At 38.8% G+C, this 21,491-nt stretch overlaps 1 protein-coding gene across 1 annotated transcript in view; it reads left to right on the top strand.

The window, feature by feature from the left end:
- The first annotated feature begins 4,674 nt into the window (after positions 1 to 4,674).
- The window catches only part of Pcyt1b (phosphate cytidylyltransferase 1, choline, beta), a 103,095-nt gene continuing 86,278 nt past the window's right edge, over positions 4,675 to 21,491 (top strand). The window contains exon 1 of the mRNA XM_008822722.2: positions 4,675 to 4,852. Within this exon, the coding sequence (XP_008820944.1) occupies positions 4,814 to 4,852 (39 nt within the window). The 5' untranslated portion in view covers positions 4,675 to 4,813. The remainder of the gene's footprint in view (positions 4,853 to 21,491) is intronic.

The following is a 21,491-nucleotide window of genomic DNA, read 5'->3' as shown; positions in this document are numbered from 1 at the left end:
TGTATGATATAAAACAAATGTCAAAACCTAATTGTTTAGTTATAGATGTTCTAAAAATCACTTTATTTTGCTTATTTTTTATTTTCAATTGCTGTAAACATGCATAACAAGGAATTACCATAATAAGCACTTTTGAGTGTACACTTCAATGGCACTAAATTATTTGATAGTGTTGTGTAACCGAATCTACAGGACTCTTCATCTTACAAAGGAGAAAGTCTATATCTATTAAACAATTCCCCATTTCCCCTCTCCCTAACCCCTGGCACCTGCCATTCAGCTTTTTGATTATACATTTGACTACTCCACTTTAAATTTGACCTTCCATAAGTGGGATCATATAGTACCTATTTTTTTTTTGATTGGCTTATTTCACTTAACTTGTTCAAGATTCATCAATGTTGTGACATGTGTCGGAATTTCCTATCTAAAGCTATTTAATATCCTATCATATGTATAGACCACATTTTGTTTATCCTTTCCTCCATCAGTGAATACTTAGATTGCTTCTACCTCTTGGCTGTTATTACATGCTGCTATGAATGACATCATTCTTTAAAAAGGCATATTTTTGCCCTGGAATTCCCTTGACACTTTTAGAGAAAATAAATCTTGCCACATACATAGAGGTATATTTTGTATTTTTAGGTTTTCTGTTTTGTTCCATTCATCTACATGTCTATACTAATGGCAATGCCACACTGTGTTGACTAGTTTAGCTTAAATGTACCTTGAACTCTGGGACTCCAGGGCCTATGAGATGACTCAGTGGGTAAGGATACCTGCCTCCAAGCCTGAGCACTTCAGTTCAATCCCTGGGATCCACATGATGGAAGGAGAAAACTGATTCCCAAAAGTTGTCTTCTGATCTGCCCACACATACGTGTGGGCCCATACACAAAATAAGTAAATAAATAAATAAATAAATAAATAAATAAATAAATAAAATGTAACTTTTAAAACTTATTTTTTAAACTTAAAATCAGGGGCTTCAAGTTCTCCATTACTGTTCTTTTCAAAATTATTCTGGATAGTTTGGTTTTTTTATTTTCATAAAATACTGGGCTAGGAACTCTTCTAAGAATTTTAAGTGAGATTACATTGAATCTATAGATTTGGGGGATGTCTCAATCAGTTTTGGAAGCTTATAAGAAAATACTGTAGACAGAGTAATTTATAAACAAATAGAAATTTACTTCTTCTAATTCTGGAAGCTGGGAAACCCAAGATCCAGATGCTTGCAGGTTCTGAGTCAATCCTTTGATTTGCAGTATATCTCATGAAACAACTTCTTTCAGATTCAGATTTGAAGGTAAAGACACTATTTTGCTAAGGTAAATGACAATAGAGAAGAGGGAAGAGAAAGGTACAATAAGCCAGTTTCTTGCATCAAGTATAGAAATCTTACATCATGCAAGGCCTACTGGTAAACAGAAAAAAATATGAGAAACATATAAAGGCTATTATGAAATATATCATGTTCGGTTTTCCTCCACGTCAGTTGCCCACCAAGTAGCCAGTATTTCTGCTACTGACAAAAGTCTGCAAAACCCCAAAGATCCATTAAAGTAATTGCTTTGAGGTGAGGGAAAGGAAACAATTTCAGAATTACTTGGCTCATCACTCTAACAACTTAGAGAAGTTTTGTTAATGGGCAAATGGTTCAACACACTTGAAAGATAGTTATTTGCTTGGCGCTAGGTTATTCACAAAGTTACTACAACTGAAATTACTGTAAACCAAAAATAAAAGCTCAAAAATTTCTAAGGTCTTTGCATCCACCATTTCTCAATGCATATATTTTTCTTTGACACCAATACTTGTCCAGATCCTAACTCCATCTTCAATACTGTTAACCTACCTCTAGTTCTCCAAGAACTGAAAAAGTGTCCCTGTCAAATTACAGTGAATTTCCCAGCAATAATCTACCCTCTCAATGTCACATTGAAAAAGAGAAAAATAGTGTGATTTCAATCCTATTCATTAAAAAAAATTATTGAGTACTTAATATGTGCTAGGCACTGCATATCAGGACTGAAGTAAAGTCCCTGAGCTTATTAAATTTTGCTAGGAAAGACAGAGAAGCCAAGACATATATCTTTTTGGTGATTGGTATTATGAAGCAAAACAAATCAGGGTAACAGGGGGATGGAGAGGGATGAGTGGGGAGCAATAAAAACATCATTTAAGTCAGGAAAATATTCAGCTTTCCTTTTTCAATCCTGGAGTTTAAACACAGGGCCCTGAACATGCCAGGCAAGTGCTGAGTCACTGAGCCATATCCCCAGAAATATTCAGTTTAATAGCATGTGTAGACTGACTTAGAATCCATGAAATCTAATATTATCATGATTGATTTTCATTTCCACCTGGCTTCAGGCGTGGTGCACAGGAGATGCTCAATAAATGCAATGAAAACAAATAAATCCAATGGTAACAAATATACTTAGACTATCTCTTGAATTTAGACAGATCTTGACACCATACAGATGGACTGTTTGCAAATGCATAGTCCATACTTTGTGTTCTATCTTCATAAATGTTGATAACTAATTCTAGAATATCAGGAGATGTAAAAAGGTATAAAGTCATAGATAACCACTTTCCTCTAAACCAAGCAAGTGCCCATCTTTTCACTTATTCCCCGGTTTCATCTAGGGGCTAGGATCTCCAAAGCATCCTTGGGTGAAGTCAACAGCTAAACAGTTTCTATAGCTAGTTAACTGGCAAACACATGGCAAACGATAAGGGACAGTTTACAAAACACAGCAGAGATTCATTTATTCATTTAATAATCATTTTTAAAGCAAATACTATGGAGTTGGGGAATGTAGCTCTGTGGTAGCTTGCCCACACTGCAACACACAAACAAACAAGCAAACTACTACATGCTAAGAACGGTGTTAGGTATGGAATAAATTACTGCACTTCAGGCCAGAATCGAGCTCTCAGGCACTTCAATTTGGAAAATAGAATTGTTCATATATCCAGAGCTGATCAAATTGACAGACTACCTACACTCCTCAAATTACTAGGCAAAATGTCAATCAGTCAGGGAATCACTATGAGCAGTGGAGAGAAAGGATTTATCATAGGAAGTGGTCCTGGCCTCATTGACCAAAGGATGAGAAGTAGAGACCCAAGAGGGCATTGAAGGATGAGAGAAGCCACCTACCATCAGTTTGAGAAAGCCTAACACATCCAACTGTTGAAGAGGAAGAAGGAATGTCAGGAAACATTTAGGAAGATGTTTCTGACTCTCTGGCTCCCAGCACTGCTGTTGATTAAGAGTCAACAGTTAGGCCTGGAGTGGTATGGCTCACGCCTTTTATCCCAGCACACAGGAAACAGAAGCAGCCAAATCGCTGTGAGATTGAAGCCAGCCTGGTCTATGTAGCAAATTCCAAGCCAGTTAGGGCTACAGGGAGACTCTGTCCCCCCCCACCTCCCCAAAAAACAAAAGAGTCAACAGTTGGAAAGAAGACCTAGCCTCAGAGGGAAGGTGAGAGGAGACAAGCTGGGATCTGCTGTCACCTGTATCTTTATTTTAACTTACTATAACAACCTTTGCATAATAATGCCTCTTATTTTAGTCTTGCTTTACAAATATTGTGGAAATTCCTCGTTGGGCCAACTCTAACCCAGAACTTTAAGGGAAAGGAATCCTGGAGAAACGTGATTCCAGTGAGCAAGTTGGCACTCCTCATACTGCTGTGCTAGGAAACTCATGGCTGATGTGCTGACAGAACTCAAATGGCAACTGGCAGGGTACTCAGAGAAGGTGCAGAATGGATGCATGGCCACAAAGGCTAGAAAGCATCCTTTAACAGATCCAGCAGGACTTACCATCCTGGAGGACAGAATACAGGGAAAACGACTAAGAGATTTCCTGCTGAGATGGGACTAAGGAAACCATTACTTAGGCTAAGGCAGATTTAGGACAACTATTTTCATTCTGAACTGAGACGAAACAGCAGCCAAAATTCCCATAGTACTTGGTACAACCAGATTTTTAAAGAGCTCTTTTTCCTGAAAGGCCCAAGCACATACATATATAGAGTTCCTTCCATATACAGAGTTATCTGGGAAGACATTATCTTAACACAAATTAGGAAGGCTCCACATCACTAAAATGCACAAATTCATTATCAGCAGTGCTTAGAATAGCTCCTTACAAGAGAAAAAATGCTTATTAGAATCAATTATATTTAACTAATTTATTTTTGCCACCTTTATTTTCCTATTTAAAGAAAGTACTGACTTGTATATTAACTCTTTAAGGATTTCAGTACTTTTTATCTTTGGGGAAAAAAAGGAAAGAAAACATTTGTCATTCTAGAAGCATAAGCAGTTGAACCAGCACACAATGACATAGTTAATTCACCAACGGAATTTGTTGCCATAGCTCCAGTGAGGGACAGGGTAGATTAAACAATGGCCTTTTTCACAACTGCAGCTTTCACCACAACCTGCCTGTCCCTACACAACAGGCCATCATAGCGCCAGTCCAGGGCACAGCAATTGTCAATGAACAACAATCCAGAGGGGACAAGAGGACGCTTATGGCAAATAAAGCACGGGAGCTGAACAACTTGAATCTCTGCTTATCCAAATTACTGGACACTCCTAAATTCCTCAGAGCTTATCTTTTAGCACTGGGCATAGTGAGCTGGCTTGACCTTTAGCCAAGTGTCCCGTACAAGTCCAGAGTCATAGAAATTTCACCCTGTGACTCAAAAGAACTCATAAGGGAGTGGATCCCAAAGAAGAAAGAAGGTCAGGAATAAATGTAGTGGGACACCAGAAATGCACCATGGACAAGGACAACTGTACTCCCAAATTCTCACGCAAGGTAATACAGATGCTTTCTTGTTAATTTTGACTTCCTTAAATATCAAAGTTGGTTCAAAAATCAAGTCTTATGTATCTGTGAGTGTGACAAACCTGTGCTATCAACAGAGTCACACTGAAAATGGAAATATATTCACTCCATCTTAAGATGATTTTTAAAAAGGGAAAACAAAATGGAGCTAATGTTTCTGCATCCTCTTACAAAATTTTTGTAAGCTCCTTAGATAGATTTAGACAACAGGAGCAAACTTATTTATAAGAAATAGTCAGGGAGCTGGTATGGTGGAGGCTCATGCTGGTAATCCCAGCCCTCAGGAGCCTGAGGCAGAATGATCACAGGTTCAAGGCCAACAAGACTCTGTCTCATTAAAAAATAAAAGTCCAGAGCTGAGAGTGTAGCTTAGTATAGAGTGTGCTTAGCATATCTGAGGCCCTGGATTCAGTCCCCACAGCCTAAACCAAAATACAAAGGAAAAAGGCAAATTGGTATAAGGAAATACAAGTAATTCAAGGTAAAGAAGGATGCCTAGGGCACTGGAGGATAATGTAAAAATATTTTAACAAAATGTTCATTGTCTCCTGAAGTGAGAGCTTTTCCTACTGGAAATGTCAAAAGATCTTGATTAGAACATCCATTTCTTTCTCTTTTTTCTTTTGTTCTGTCATTTTTGTCATTCTTGTCCTTCTTCCCCCTCCTCTTCTTCCTCCTCCTACTTCTCCTCCTCCTCCCCCTTTCCTTTTTCATTTTCTTTTCTTTTCTTTTCCTGAGACGTCTTACAAACAGTCCAAACTGACCTTAGTCTCACTATGTAACCAAGGCTGGCCTAGAGTTCATGATCCTCTGACCGCTACTTCCCAAAGGCTGGGACTATAGGTGTATATCACCACACTGGTTCTTACCTCAAATCCTTATTTATATTCTCATTTGTAAGTGAGAAAATTGAAGTTCTTAGAAGTTAAATTGTCCAAGGTAGTAAAAGGAGAACTGGAATTTAGGTACTTAAGATCGAATTTAATTTTTCCTTTAAACCTATACTGCCAAATAAGGAAGCAAACTACTAACTACACATAGCTTTTTAAATTAATTAAAATTAAATATAAGGGGCTGGAGAGATGACTCAGCAGTTAAAAGCACTGATTGATCTTGTAGAGGACCAGGGTTCGATTCCTAACACCCATATGGCCGCTAACAACCATCTGTAACTCCAGTTCCAGGAGATCTGAAGCCCTCTTCTGTCTTCCTTGGGCATTGCACAACATGGATACAGTTACACACATGCATATAATGCATTCATACACATAAAATAAAAATAATAAATTAAAATATTTTAAAATTAAATATGATTTAAAATTCAATTTCTCAGCCATGCTAGCCATATTTCAAGTGTTCAGTAGCTACATGTAGCTAGTGACTAGTTTTATTTGGACAGTGCAATTATAGAACATTCTATAATTACAGAAAATTCTAATCAATAATATGGCTATAAATCATAATTTCTCCTTTATATATGTTGATGCATGTTCTGAGACTATACTGCAGTTCTGTTACAAGTAATATGGTTTTAATTTTTTGCATTAAAATCTCATTCATATGAAGTCTCTTCATTTGCATAGTGCCAAGTTAACTCTGATCTACAAATTAATAATATAGATAAGAGTCAAGGAGACTGCTAAATGCACTTCAGAGACCAAAGATTTTTAAGCACCATCAAATAACTCCAGAAGCACTCACTTAGATGCAAGCAATTGATATGATAATTACACATCATTTTTATTTATTCATTAAAATAGGGATCCCCTAAGGTGTCCTTGTAGGGAATAATGTGTTAGCATACTTATTTGTAGTAACCCTTTTGCTATTTCTAAATTCTATGTAAAATCATTTTATGCTATTGATTTACCTTCCTCTCTTCCTTTGGAACATACATTAAGTTGTTAGCAAAAATACTTCCACACTGACGTTTTGATTAGTTCAAGATCCATTCCAAAACCCTCACTTACTCCACTGTATTCCATGATTTCTAGGAAGAGTGCTCCTTTGGACCTACTATACAACCTCTCATATCACATGAGTTGGGTACATATTTGCTGATTGACTGACAGAGACAGGTCTTTCAAGATCCCACTCACTCAAATGGACTCTGATTTTGCACACAGAATACATGGATCAAATGGAAAACTTTCTCATGCTTGCTTCTTTCTTTTGTACCAATCTTTGCTGCCAAGTCTACCTGGTGAGATAAGGGCTTTCTGTTTAGAAGAAAGAGAAGACTTCTGGAAGGGAGGGGTAGAGTGTGATTTGGAAACTATATTGCATTGGCCACTCCTTTCAAAGAACTTCAAGGTGTTTTGTTTAGAAAACAGCACTTAGTTATTGTTGTTGATGGTGGTGGTGGTGGTAGTGGGGTGTGTGTGTGTGTGTGTGTGTGTGTGTGTGTGTGTGTGTGTGTGTTTGGCATGCTGGGGATCAAACGAATGCATTGCACATGCCAGGCAAGCATTCTACTACCGAGCTACATCCCCAGGCAAGCATTTATGTTTCTAAATCCTTAGCTGAGATGGTTTCTTATAGCTTGCTGAGCCCTGACATGTCAAACATTAATGTCTTTTGTCTTGGCTTCTATTTACTGTACATTGTACTAGGTTTCATAAGGACATGCTCATACAAGTATCTAATATACTTTGAGCATATTCCCCATACCCTCCTCCTAAACAAATTCCTCAACCTATCAGTAAGCTCAAAGGACATTAGCTGTTGTTTCCTCTTCTTCCTTAGGGAAAATTTCTAGTCCACACGCCATAAGTGAGGAAAGAAAAATTAATAGAAACAATGTAAATGTGCATCAAATATTTATACTCTATCTGGAAGTTGTTAAACAATTTAGAACCTGCCAGATTTATAGATAACTGAGCATTTTGAAAGGCCACCTAAGGGGACAATAGCTATTTACGTGTTTGCTTTTTATTCTAAAATATCATTAGACCTTCTTTCCTTTCATCTCTCTGTAATTCCAAATATCATAGGAACAGGTGTGATTTGCATACTTTTCAGCTAATTCAACAGTCATGTGTCCTTTGGAAATCATGACAGGCTGTTCCAAGGGTCATGGATTTTCTTAACTGTGGTAGCAGATACGTAACCCCTGCCTTAAGTGGCTTGGCTGCTGCTTCCCCTTCTGAATAATGATAGGTGGCATACAGATTGACTCTCTAGAGTGCCGTAGCCTCTCCTCATACCTCACCCACTATGATCCCCCGAGGCAAGTCTTGGTGAGTCCAAATCCCCCCAAATCTTCTGGGCTCACTAAAATGGCTCAATGAGGAGGCAAAAAGTCATGGAATGGGAGATTAGCTTTGTGAGGGTCTGTGATCAAACCTAGGGGTTTCCTGCATTTCCTGCCATTAGGAACTATGGGGAAGGAGAGGAATCTTTAATTTTTCTCTTATTTTTGTCCTTTATTTTGAAGGACCTAGAGTCAGCTCTCAAATATCATAGGATAAAGAAAATGGCAGAATTGGCAGAAATTAATTTTGATCCATTTTCACTACAAGGCCTTAAAGTATGAAAATATATTTTTTATTTCACTCTTGCCTTAGGTATTAGAACAATTCTGTTGTGTGACACTATTTCTGGGGAGGTATGAACAAATGTCTACTCACCTCAGATAGGGAACGGACGACAGACCAAAGTAAGGATATTGTATCACCAAAGTCCAACTTGGTGAATCAGTGTTTTATTGGGGTTACTTACAGGAATATGGGTGAGGGGTTACTTTCAGGAGCAGAAATTACTCAAAGACAGGTGCATCACTCCAAACCCACCCCAGCTCACAAACGCTGGAAACATGGAGCTCACTGCACAATCTGCAGGCAGCTCAGTTAGTCTGAGCTTCTTCCAAGCAGTGATGTCAAGGTCATTCAGGCAGTGATGTCAAGATTACCCAGGCAGTGATGTCAAGGTCACCCAGGCAGGGATGTCAAGGTCATCCAGATAGCTCCACTTTTCTCAAACTGTCCCCCCACAGTCTTTAACTCCTTATCTAAATGCTTGAGGACAGAGGGCCCTAGTGAATCTGGTCAGTTTCGGAGACTTCCTGTGGTATTAAGTTGCTTATTTTGGAGTTTTAACAAGCTCCCCTGCTGGAGGGAATGTTTAACTTTCCTTTAGAACATCCTGTGCCTTAATAAGCTTCCCTCCAAGATGGAATTTATTGCTATACAATATATTCTCTTTGAACCAAGCAAATTGTAGCATGCCTGTAATCCCAGCACTTGAGAGGCTGAGGCAGGATTGCTGTGAGCTCAAGGCCAGCCTGGGCTACAACAGCAAGAACCTGTCTCAAAGCAACAATAGTTTTCTTTGTTTCTCATGAATGATAAATACTCTTCCCACACATGTACACATTCATGAACACACACACACACACACACACACACACACACACACCCCACCACCACCACCACCACCACCACACCACACACACCACACCTGCACATATACACATAGGAGATAAGGAATTTCAAAAATTGGCAAGTATGGCCGAGGACAAAGAGAACTATATCTGTTCCAAATCTATTTTTCTTAGTAGCACTGATTTAAGTAAAAAATAAAAGCATGAGGTTTAGGGAGATGGCTCCATGGGTAAGAGTACTTGCTACCAAAGCAAGGGGCTCTGAGTTCAAAACCTAGTGCTTATTGGCCAGCCAACCTGGCCAAAATGGTGAGCTTCAGGTTCAGTGAGAGGCCCTGTCTCAAAAGATAATGTAGATAGTGATAGAGGAAGACAGTTGATGTCCTCCTCTGCCTCTGCATCACACATGCATGCACACACACACACGCACGCATGCACGCATGCATGCAAGCATGCATGCAGGCACGCACACGCGTGTGCAGAAAGAAATGAAAAGAAAAAATCATGGAAGAATTTAAATGATAATTTTTTTTGAAAACAAAAGCCAATATGATTAGAGTTTTTAACATCATCTTTTCTAAAAGTCAATCATGGGTTATTGTCAGGGAGGGGTCCTAGGGGTTGAATTTGAGGGCTTAAATATGCCATTCCGCTACATGCCCTCAAATCCTGAATCAATGTTTAAGAATTTATTCTACACTTATATTCTTGAGAGTGGAGATATTTTTAAATTTTTTATTTATTTATTTTTATTTTATGTGTATGCATGTATTGCCTGTGTGCAGGTAAGTGCACCCATGTCGTGCAATGCCCACAGAGGTCAGAAGAGGCTGTCGGATCCCCTGGGACTGGAGTTACGGACAGTTTTTGGCTGCCATGTGGGTGCTGGGATTCGAACCCGGGTCTTCTGCAAGAACAGCCAGTGTTTTTAACCGCTGAGCCATCTCAGTGGTTAAGCATCTAGTGATGCTTAGCAAATGTTTGTTGAACAAGTAAAATGAATCTAAACCAGTTTTTATTCTGGGTTTTCCTTTCCTAGAAAGACCCTGAAGTTTGTCCATCTAGGGTCATTTCTAAGTCATCTGGGAGAAAGAACGGATAATAATCCAGCCCTTGAGGCATGGTTCAATATTAGTTGACCAACTTCAACTTGACTCTAGCCTCTAACCTGATTGATATTACCATTAACACCAATGACAAAGATTTTATGATTGCTATTTTCAAGGCTCTCCTCAAATCCTGTCAGACGCCTAGGGTCACTATAGAAGTGCGATGTCTGAAAGGTATGTGGGTCTGACTTACACATAACCATAGATAGCAGGCTCATCCTTTTACATTTCTTGCTCAGCTTTCCCAGAGACCAGGAGCTAGACCAGCCTCCAAGAGAGATAAGACTTGTGCACATAAGTATCTCATAAATCCTTTCCCATGTAGCTGCTATACCTTTCTCTGGGGTGGCAATTGAAGGACTATTTTTTTGTACATTTTTGCTATGTGACCCAGGCTGGCCTCAAACTCTCAATCCTCCTTTCTCTGCCTCCCAAGTACTGGAATCACAGGCATGCACCATCGTACCTTGAAGGAATTTCTAAAACTATCCCATAATTTATGATAGCATCAACCAAAGTTTTGTAGGCTATTTCTCCATTATACAAAGTAAGAGAGAGTTGCAATCACTAGGCAGTATAGTAGAAGTCTTCTTACTCCATATAATGAGAACTAATAGTTCAGTTCACTGCAAAATAAAATGGTTATAATGGAGCCTCATTTGAAAAATGATAAATACATACATTAAACATCTTATTTAAATGGAAAAGATATTGTTAATTTGCCTGTCCTTTGATTGGGCCACTGATTAGAGCTCTGTGTTATCTTTTTTTCATTAGGCAGATACATGCGCACTGTCTATTATTTCTGTTTTTGTTTAATTCTAATTAGAATGACAACTTAAGATACTTTCAAAATACTTGGAGTACAGAATCATCAACTATGATTTTGTGATTTTTTAACCCCCAACTTTTACAGGTGTCTTGGCCTCAACAAGCAATTTCTCAAAGTCATATACCCATATCTTGCCAATTCAGTTTGCATCTTTTTTGCAGAGCAAATGTAGATTTATTAAGGAAAAGTGAAAAAAGAACCCCAAGAGTGGGAGAAGTTTGCATCTTTTGGACACAGGGTCTCATTATGTAGCCTAGGCAGGCCTCAAACTCGGATCTGCTTCCCTCCGTCTTCCAAATGCTTAGACTATGGCCAATGCATTACTGTAACTGACTAGTTTATGCACTATTCAACTAGGCCCTATAAAATAATAAGTACAAGTGGGCATAAGCAGGTTTTGGGGAAAGCTCAATTAGCTCCTAGAAAATGTACAACTCAAATAGCAGGAGTAGAATTACCCAGTGGTTCTCTAGAGTAGCTTATCTCCTAGCCGGAAGCATTCAGGAGCTCTTAGGATTCCTGAAATAAGTGGCCAACATTAAGGATTAATTCTGCAGGTTGGTTAACTTGGAGGTTATTTAAGGGGGTCACTACTGTTCTTCAGACACATACTGTTAAGAGATTAGCACCCAGGTGGACCAGAAATCTATTTGTGTCTGAATTCTATGCTTCAAGTATACTGTATTATTTACTGAGTACCTGTGTGCTTCTGGTAGGTACTTAGGAGATGTGAGCACATATTTTTAAAAGTTAATTCACATTTAAGACTACATTATTCGTGAGCTGGATAACAGTTAGCCTCTTTCCTTCAGTTCATATTGCACTATAGTCTTGACTTCAAGTTTTCTGATTTTAAATAGGGAATGGAGGGAAAATTACATATAATAGTTTCTATTTAATAATGGTATGATAGGCAGCCACTATCTAAGTGGAGATTGTTTTTTTCAAAGATAGGCCCTTGCTCTATAGCCCAGGCCTTGAACTAATGGTAAGAGTCCTGCCTCAGCCTCCTGAGTGCTAAGATGCTAGGTATGCACCACTAGACCTGGCTGAGATGGGTTATTTAAACAAAAGAATATACCCCATTTGGCGATGAATAGGTCCATTCCAATCCCCCTGATCGGCAAAACAAAGACTACAGAGCTGTCATGAGAAGATACATCCTTTCTACTAGTTAATAAAGAGATGCCCTGCCTTCACAGTCTATTAATTAAGAAGGTAATCAGTGCATGCTTAGAGTATGGTATTTGAAACTCAAAGGCAATAAAATCAGAACACTACTCAGATTTTTTTCTCATAAAATAATGAATAACAAATTAGGGCTTCTGAGCTGAAGTAATCACATTTTGAATGATTTCTCCTGAGCATGCTTCTAATAACCTGTACGTGTTGGGTGAGAAGAACAAAGAACGGCAAAGTTAATTACCAAGGAAAAGCTTCATCAAGGAATTTTGCTCACCTTAGCCCATGGTTTCTCACCCTTGTTGCAAATGATATGTGGGGCTAGGTAATTCTGCATTACAGGGGCTGTCCCATGCATGGTGGGATGCTTCCAAACATCGTGGGTCTCTAACCATTAGATGCCAGTAGTGTCTCTCACCATGAAGTTCTGACAACCCAAAATGCCTTCTACCATTGTTAAATAATCCCCTGTAGGGAAAAATCACCTGCTGAAATAATTATTATAATTACTACCTTCCTTCTCACTCTCCATCCCCCCGGGCTCTCCAGGGTTTGCTGTTTCAAACACTCAGAACAAAACATTTCCTATCAGGGTCATTTATACTTTCCATGGAATTATTTGAAAAGAAATGGACTGGATCAAAATTACTTGTCCAGACAACAAGAAAGGATGCTTTGCCTTGTTGTACTGAAAAGCATCAGACAAAAAGAACAAAGGAAAATCTAATAAAAGTGTTTATTTAAGGTGCTCTAGTAAACACCTTCTATCTGATTGCCACAAACCCCGCAGAAGTATTGTTAGCCTCATTTTATTGTGGAGGAAAGTGAGGCTTACAGAGGCCAAGAGATGTGCTCAAGAGCACACAGTTTGGAACTTAGTAGTGGAGCTAGGCGTGTGATGGGTTTTTGTCCTGTGTGCACATTGATTACATAGGTATGTGCATTTAGAGTGTCAAGATACTTAAAGCAAAGTGTCCAGTATCTGTCATGTTAAGAATAGAATTCTGCCTGGGTTTGCATGGGACTTGTGTATACTGAAACCACTGCCATAGAATCATGTGAGCAGAGTCCCAGAACACCCGTCAATGGAATTTTGTTGGTAGAGAATTTCAAAATTGTACAAAGTTACATAAAACTGTATGTTCCCGTTTGTACTGTTTCTGTATTCCCAACCTTGCTTCAGCATGATCAACTCATAACCCATCCTGCTCATTGGAGAGATTCCAAACTTCAACAATATTGACATTCTGGGTGGGATAATTATCAGAGAGAGAGAGAGAGAGAGAGAGAGAATAAAATCTGTGATTTGACTAGTAAAAGTACAATGAATTAGACTCAAAGAGTTTATCACTTATGTAGTCATCAAAGGAAGCAGTGGCTGATGTTGCTAACTTCCCATAGCCCTTATCCCTCACAGGATAAAGCCTAATACTGAGACAGAATGGGCCAGGTAACTTCCACTTCCCATTGCTGAGGAGCCCAATGTAGATTATGACTGTGATTTTTATATCTACAGCTCTATATTGAGAGACGCAGAACAGAAAGCTCCATACCCAACAGAATGGAGGAAGTCACTAGAAATTACCTGAGGCAGGAGATGGCCAGGAAGATCACGAAGCTTTCTCTAATGTTCATATGAACTGCATCTCAGGCCTTTCCATGTTCCAAAGTCTTCACGGTGCCACATAGAGCCATACCCCTAAAGTGAACTGCTCTGTCCATTGTAGAATGTTCAGCAGTATCCACGACCTTTTCCTTAGCACCACCCACCAAACTGACACACAAAAACACCTCCAGCACCACTAAATCTTTCTAGGAGCAAAACTGTATCCAACTGAAAACCACTGATCTAGAGCTGACTCATCCACTCCTCACATCCAAACATTACATAGGAACAAATATTTCAGTATATGTTTCTAAATAATGCTCTGAAAACATAAACACAGCATCATTGTTATTCCTAAAAAATTAACAATTCCTTCAAACCATCCAGAAATCAGTCCAATTTCTAGTTGTCATATAAATGTCATCTTTTAGTACTTTGAATTGAAATACTAATAATATAGTCTACACTGATTGGTGTCTTACAGATTTCACTTAATCCATGAATGTCTTGCAATTGTTTGGTTGAAAAATCAAAGTTTGTTCTGCAAAGTATCCTACAATCTGGAGTTTGCTGATTGCATCCCTGTGGTGTTAACATACTTGTTTATCTTTTCTGCATTTCCTATAGATTGGTCTGAGATCAAGAGGTGTGATCAAAGTCAGGTTCTTTTTACTTGGAAGACTATTTTATGGATGATTCAGGAGTACCGAATAGTTGTGACTGTCGTTCTGTCATGTTATTCATAGTTACAGCTCACTGCCTAGATTGGCTCATTCCTTAAGGGCAAGGAAGCAGGGATAATTTGTTGCCTTTTTAAGTTGCACTCGTTCTAAGATAAGACACTTCTCACTATTTGGCTACCCAGAGGGACAGTCTGTATAGAAAGTGTTTGCACTAGAAAAGATAAGATGAATGCTTGATTTTTTTTCTCTAGCTCCCAATTTTCAAAATAATGCATTTGTTTTCTAGCACCTTCCAATACAGACAAATGAAGTTTTGTGATGTTTTATCTTGCTTTTTGTTTTTGAAACAGAATCTCACGTAGCAATGGCTCCACTCAAACTATGCACTTGAGGGTAATCTTGAACTTTTCATCCTCCTGCCTTCTAAATGCTGGGATTACAGTCCTATGCCACCCAAGCTGGCAAGTTTGGGTTGTTTCTGTTTTTGTTTTTTTTCTCCAAATAGTACTATAAATTCATCAACTTCATCCACCAAACCTAATTGGTGGATATCAATCCATCAAAATTCTTATCCTTACTGATGAATGAACTTTTCATCTTGGTTGGCAGGAGTTGCTTCAAGTTGAATCCTAAATTATTTTGACAAATTCTATCATTTCAAAAAGGTTAAAATATTTATATTAATAAATATTGCTATGTTTACAGTGTCATCTGATGAGCCTCTGTACTTACTATATTTTTGTAATTGCTCTACAACAATGTTACTAACCTGAACAAAAATCAAATTGATAGGCCTACTGAATTAGAATCTCTGATTTTCATGAATCACCTTGATGAGTTGCAATGATGGAAATTCCGAAAGTCTTATTCCAAAAGTGGTTGAATCAGTGGTAGTATTACATATCAGCGGTGGTATTTCATGTGCTAGGTTTTGCTCTTTTGAGTTCCAGTGGATGAAGGACAGTGAATTTGTTCAAGCTATTTTTCAGGAATAAGGACTGCTTTTCTTTGACGCTGTGCTTACCTCATGTTCACTTATTTGCTTACTCAAGGGAATATTTTCTTATAGTAAGGATGGGCTTCTGTAGAGTCTCATTGGCTTGGATATAGTGAGTCTCCAGCATCATTACTGAATCATTTAGCATAGCCTCTCGCCTAGTACTTTAGTAGACCAGGTGTTTAAAATGATTGCTTTTGGACCTATTGGAGGTTTTTCTATAATGAGCTTCTGGAAACACATAAAATAATAGTTTCTTTCTTATGCGCAAACATAATGGATTTTTTGTGGAAAAAAAGCTGAATAGTTGGGGGTTTAAAAAGTCCATATAGGGGCTGGAGAGATGGCTCTTCAGTTAAAAGCACTGGCTGCTCTTGCAGAGGACCTGGGTTTGGTTCTCGGCACCCACATAGCTAACAACCATCCGGGGGAATCTAACATCCTTTTCTAGCCTTGGGGGCATTGCACACATGGGTGAACTTATGTATATGTAGGCAAAACACTCATACACATAAAATAAATCCATATGGGGCTGTCAAAATGGCTCCGTGGGTAAAGGCACTTGCGGCTAGGTCTGATGAACTGAGTGCAACCTAAGTTCAATCCCAAGAATCCACATAGCAAAAGAAGAGGACCAGTTCCATACAAATTGTCACATCTACATGTGTACAGTGTCACAGGCACATGTGTATTCACACATACAATAAATAAGTGTAAAAATATTTTAATCCATGCTTTTTTGTTTTTTTAAATATTTTTATTCAATTAAAAAAGTTTTTATGGTATGAGTGTTTTGTCTGCATGCATGTAAGTGCATCACGTGCATACAGTGCCTGAAGAGGCCAGAAGAGGATGTTGGATCCCCTGGAACTGGAGTTATGGATGGTTGTTAGCCACCATGTGGGTTCTGGGAACTGAACCCGGGTCCTCTAGAAGAGCAACCAGTGCTCTTAACTGCTGAGCCATCTCTCCAGCCCCTTGTTTTGTTTTTAAAAGACAAGGTATCACTATGCAGTCCAGGTTAGAATTTACTAGATCACAAACATCCTCCTGAGGCTTGGGGTTACAGGTACGCCGCACCATGCCTGGCTTACAGTTTTATTCCTTTGTGCTGTCTCAACAGGCTGTTTCCCAGTGCTGCAGCAAGTACTGCAGGGGCCTGAGGATTTTGTCTGGGGCAATCCACATATAGCTCAGGCTGTCCTGGAACTCACAGTGTAACCCCGGCTGGATTTGAACTTGGAATCCTCTTATCAAGTATTCTAAGTGTGAGGAATACAGATGTGCACTGCCACGCCCAGTCCCTGGATGTTATTTTCCAGAGCTATTAAAATAAAACCTCTGGGTCATGAAAGGCAGACCTCAGAGTTATTGAAAACTCCCCAAGTAAGTCTATATACAGTCAAGGTTGAGAGCTTTATGGAGCAAAGCAAAGATGATGTGAAGTTTTATTAAGGCATGTGAGTAGGGGCTGGATAGATGGCTCAGCAGTTAAAAAAAAACACTGGCTGCTCTTGCAGAGGACCTGGGTTCGGTTCCCAGCGTCTACATGGCAGCTAACAATTGTCTCTAACTCCAGTTTCAGGGGATCTGACACCCTGTATGGCCTCTGCGGACGCTGCACACATGTGGTGCACTTACATTCAGTCAAAACACCCATACACATAAAATAAGAATAAATAAAAGTTTTAAAAAGACATGCACTTAGGACCCTGAAGTATTGGGCTCTTCTTTTAAGTATAGGGCATTTGATGTACTTGTGGTGTTTGGGAAAGACCATTTCTCACTAGCACCAGCTGTTGGAGATTTGCATGCCACTCATGGAGAAGAGGACCTAGTGAATCCATTTCAGCTCATACTGCAGAGCAATTTGTGTTGCAGTGGAAGAATATTTCAATGATATTCTCTGAAGAGTTCCTGGAGGATAGAAAGGCATGTTTTTATTTTCCTGGCTGTGAATAGAACTCAGAGGCTCACACAAGTCCAGTAAGTTCTGTACCACTGAAACTGAGCTACCTCCCCAGCCTGGGTATCATCTTCAATGTGTGTTTTGTGATGACATTCTGCACTGGCATTTACTGAATGAGTCAAATAGGAGATTTATGGGGCTTAATAAAAACTTTCATCTGGCTAGTTTGTATCATTAAATGTCAAACAAACTAAATGAAAAGCTTTCAACATGAAGGCTATCCAAAGAGAGCAAAATGATCAGAGCATTGTAATGCTGAGATGCTGAAACAGTGTGCAATGAACCAAGGCTTTGAAATGCCACAACCCTAGATTTGAAACTCAGCACACACTCTAAGACCTTAGGAAAATGATTTAATGTCTCCAAGTACTGGTTGTTATCTGTGAACTGGGCATCATGCCTATACCTGACACTGAATAGGGTTTCATCATTACTAAGTATTGAAACTACAAACAATGCATTCTTCTGAATATCTGGAGATGAGATACTAGGTTGGGCTCCTGCTAAGGACTGTGCAATGAGCAGAACAGCCTCCCGAACATGCCTTTCCTACTCCTCAGAACCTGGGACTGCATTACCTCACATGGACAAAAGGCACTACAGAGGTGATTAAATTACAGATCTTGAGGTAAAAGAGAGTATCTCTGGATTATCTAAAGGCTCAAGGTAATCTCCAGAGTCCTTTTAAGGAGGCCAGAGACTTAGAAAACGAGATTATTAAAGCAGAAGGTGGAGTGATGCAATTGCTGGATTTGACCATGGAAGAAAGCAAGCCACTAGCCAAGGAATGCAGGCAGCATCTAGAAGCAGGAAAGACAAGGAACCAGGGTCTCTCTTAGAGCTTAAGAAATGCAATCATCTGGCCACATTGATTTTAGCCCAGAGAGACCCATGTCAGGTTCCTGACTTTGGTCCAGAACTTTAAGACTATAAATTTGTGTAGTTATCAACCATTAACTTTGTAATAAATTGTTATGGTCATCATAGGAAGCTAACATGAAGACTAAACCAAGTCTTTCTTTAGGCATTCAAAGACTTTGAGTGCAGACATTGCAAGATAATCACTTTGGAAGCCAGATCATTCAAAAATCTAGTAGTATAAAAGCCAAGGATTATAATACCAGTTTAGCTGTGAATGAATGTATCCACCTGGCTTGCCTGTCAGACTTAGTTGTGTCACAAAATCCTCAGGACCCTGCAGTATTTACTGCAGTGTTGGGAAACAGCTTGTTGAGACATACAAAGGAATAAAACTCGAAGCTAGGCATGGTTTGGCGTACCTGTAACCCCAAACCTCAGCAGACAGAGTCAGGATGTTTAGTTTTGTTTTGTTGTTTTTTTTTGTTGTTGTTTTGTATTTTTAAAACAGGGTCTCCCTATAGCCCCAGCTGGCCTAGAACTCACTATATAGACCAGGCTGGACTTGAACTCAGAGAGAGCCACCCACCTCTGCCTCCCAGATTAAAGGTGTGCACCACCAAGCCTGGCAAGTCAGGATGTTTGTAAGCTAATAGGATTGAACCTGGATAGCATAACACAAAACTGTCTTTAAAAAAAGAATGCAATTGCATAGAGCAGATCAATAACCAAGGAAGGCAACTATTTAAGTGGATATGAGAAAGTGTAAATGTGATCAAATATTTTGGAGGACAATTTGTTAATAGTATAAAAATATGCATGTCAACAAGGGCTGGAGAGATGGCTCAGCAGTTAAGAGCACTGGCTGCTCTTGCAGAGGATCTGGGTTCAGATCCCAGCACCCACATGGTGGCTACTAACCATCCATAACTCCAGTTCCAGGTGATCCAACGCCCTCTTCTGACCTCTGCAGGCATTGCACAACACAGATGCACTTATATACATGCAAGCAATACACTCATATGCATAAAACAAAAATAATAAAATATTTTTTAAATACACATGTCAAAAGCCTTAAAAAGAAAAATATTCTGACTCAACAATTATATGAAAATTCATCCAGGCGGAAAAACTAGATTAATATCATATCATTAACCTACTTAAATCCTTTCATGGTTCCTGTAATTACTTATAGAATAGCACATGGGGATACTGAAGGGAACCAGCAGTATATCCACTTAGGAGTAAGAATGGCAGGTGTTCACACCAGTTGTAGCTTTGCCTAGACTTGAACCTAGTCAGCTTAATAATCTTGAAGGTCCTTTTTTAAATCACTGAAACTGGGATTGGGACTAGTTGGTACATGACTTTGTAGGATTATCATAAACTATTACTCAATTTTGTGGGACAAGTCAGTTAAAGTTTTACATATGCATGAAACTAAGGTAGTCAGTGTAGAAAATTATAGTTTTACTTATCTATTGATAGTCATACAGTATATTTGATGTGCAAAAGTTTCAAATTCAAAGTACTCTCAAATTCAAGTGGAGAATTTTTTATCCATTCTCCTCTTTTTATTTTTATTTTATGCGTATGAGTGCATTGCCTGCATGTCTGTGAGTGCACCTGTGTCGAGCAATGCTGGAGAAGTCAGAAGAGGGCTTCGGATTCCCCTGGAACTGGAGTTAAGGACGGTTCGTAGCCGCCATGTGGGTGCTGGGAATCGAACCCGGGTCCTTGGCAAGAGCAGTCAGTGCTCTTAACCACTGAGCCATCTCTCCGGCCCCTCCATTTTCCTCTTTAGTATTAGGTGTTTCAGTCACATGTGTAGACCCAATCTCATGAAAGAGAGACCAAATTTTACACAGCACTGTTGAATGTGATGGTGGCTACATTTGGAGTTTTGATTAAACTGCACTAGGTCATGTGATTATTACTTGTAAACAGATTATTGGATATTAATTAGACAATAAGTGATTGTAAAGCACTTACAAAATAAAAGTGTTTATAAATATTACCAAGTTATAGCAACAATAACTCTTTACTGACTACACAGTAAATGTCAATAAGAATGATATTTCAGGGCTGGAGAGATGGCTCAGCAGTTAAGAACACTGGCTGTTCTTGCAGAAGACCCGAGTTTGAATCCCAGCACCCACATGACAGCTAACAACTGTCCATAACTCCAGTCCCAGGGGATCCGACAGCCTCTTCTGATGTCCTTGGACATTGTACCACATGGGTGCACTTACCTACATACAGGCAATACACACATACACATAAAATAAAAATTAAGAAAAAATAAGAATGATTTTTTCCAGCTAAAAAGCAACTTTAATTTATGCCAAATTCCCTGTAATATATGTTATAGAAAAACAAAACATATCATATTTCTACTAATTTTAATCATGAATATTTAGATAAGTGCATTGTAATTTTGAGAAAAAAATGCTGTCTCTTTTCAATTGTTTCTCAGACACAGGTGCCCTTCAGTGTTAAGAACTTGGAGGTCCATAGTTATGTCAAATATTTGTTTATTTTTTAAATTCTAAAATTTACATTCATTTATTTATTTACTTATGTATTTATTTATTTATTTAGTTTTGTGTGTGTGTGTGTGTGCATGTGTGAAAGTCAGAGGACAACTTCTGGGAATTAATTCTCTCCTTCTACTATGGGGGTCCTGTGGATCAAATTTAGGTCACCAGGAGTAGCAGCAAGTGCCTTTGCCTGCTGAGTCATCTTGCCAGCCCTGTTTAATTTAAAGATTTAAGATGATAGTTTGTTAGGCACATTTTCATTATACAGTAGGTTTGTTGTGTTGGGATTATGCAGTTTCTCCTTAGTGTCATAAAACTGTGCTCAGAATCAGTACATTTTGGTCAAATAAATGAAGGCTAATCCTTTTTTGGTTATTATAGAAGTTGAAAAGAGAGGAAAATACATTTTAAATTTTTTATTGCATTTCTGCGATTTTCATACAATATAATTT

The sequence above is a fragment of the Nannospalax galili genome, unplaced genomic scaffold, assembly GCF_000622305.1.
Source record: "Nannospalax galili isolate Female #2095 unplaced genomic scaffold, S.galili_v1.0 scaffold7, whole genome shotgun sequence".
Taxonomy (NCBI): Eukaryota; Metazoa; Chordata; class Mammalia; order Rodentia; family Spalacidae; genus Nannospalax; species Nannospalax galili.
The sequence above is the reverse complement of the archived record's forward strand: the minus strand, read 5'-3'. Positions and strand labels throughout refer to the sequence as shown.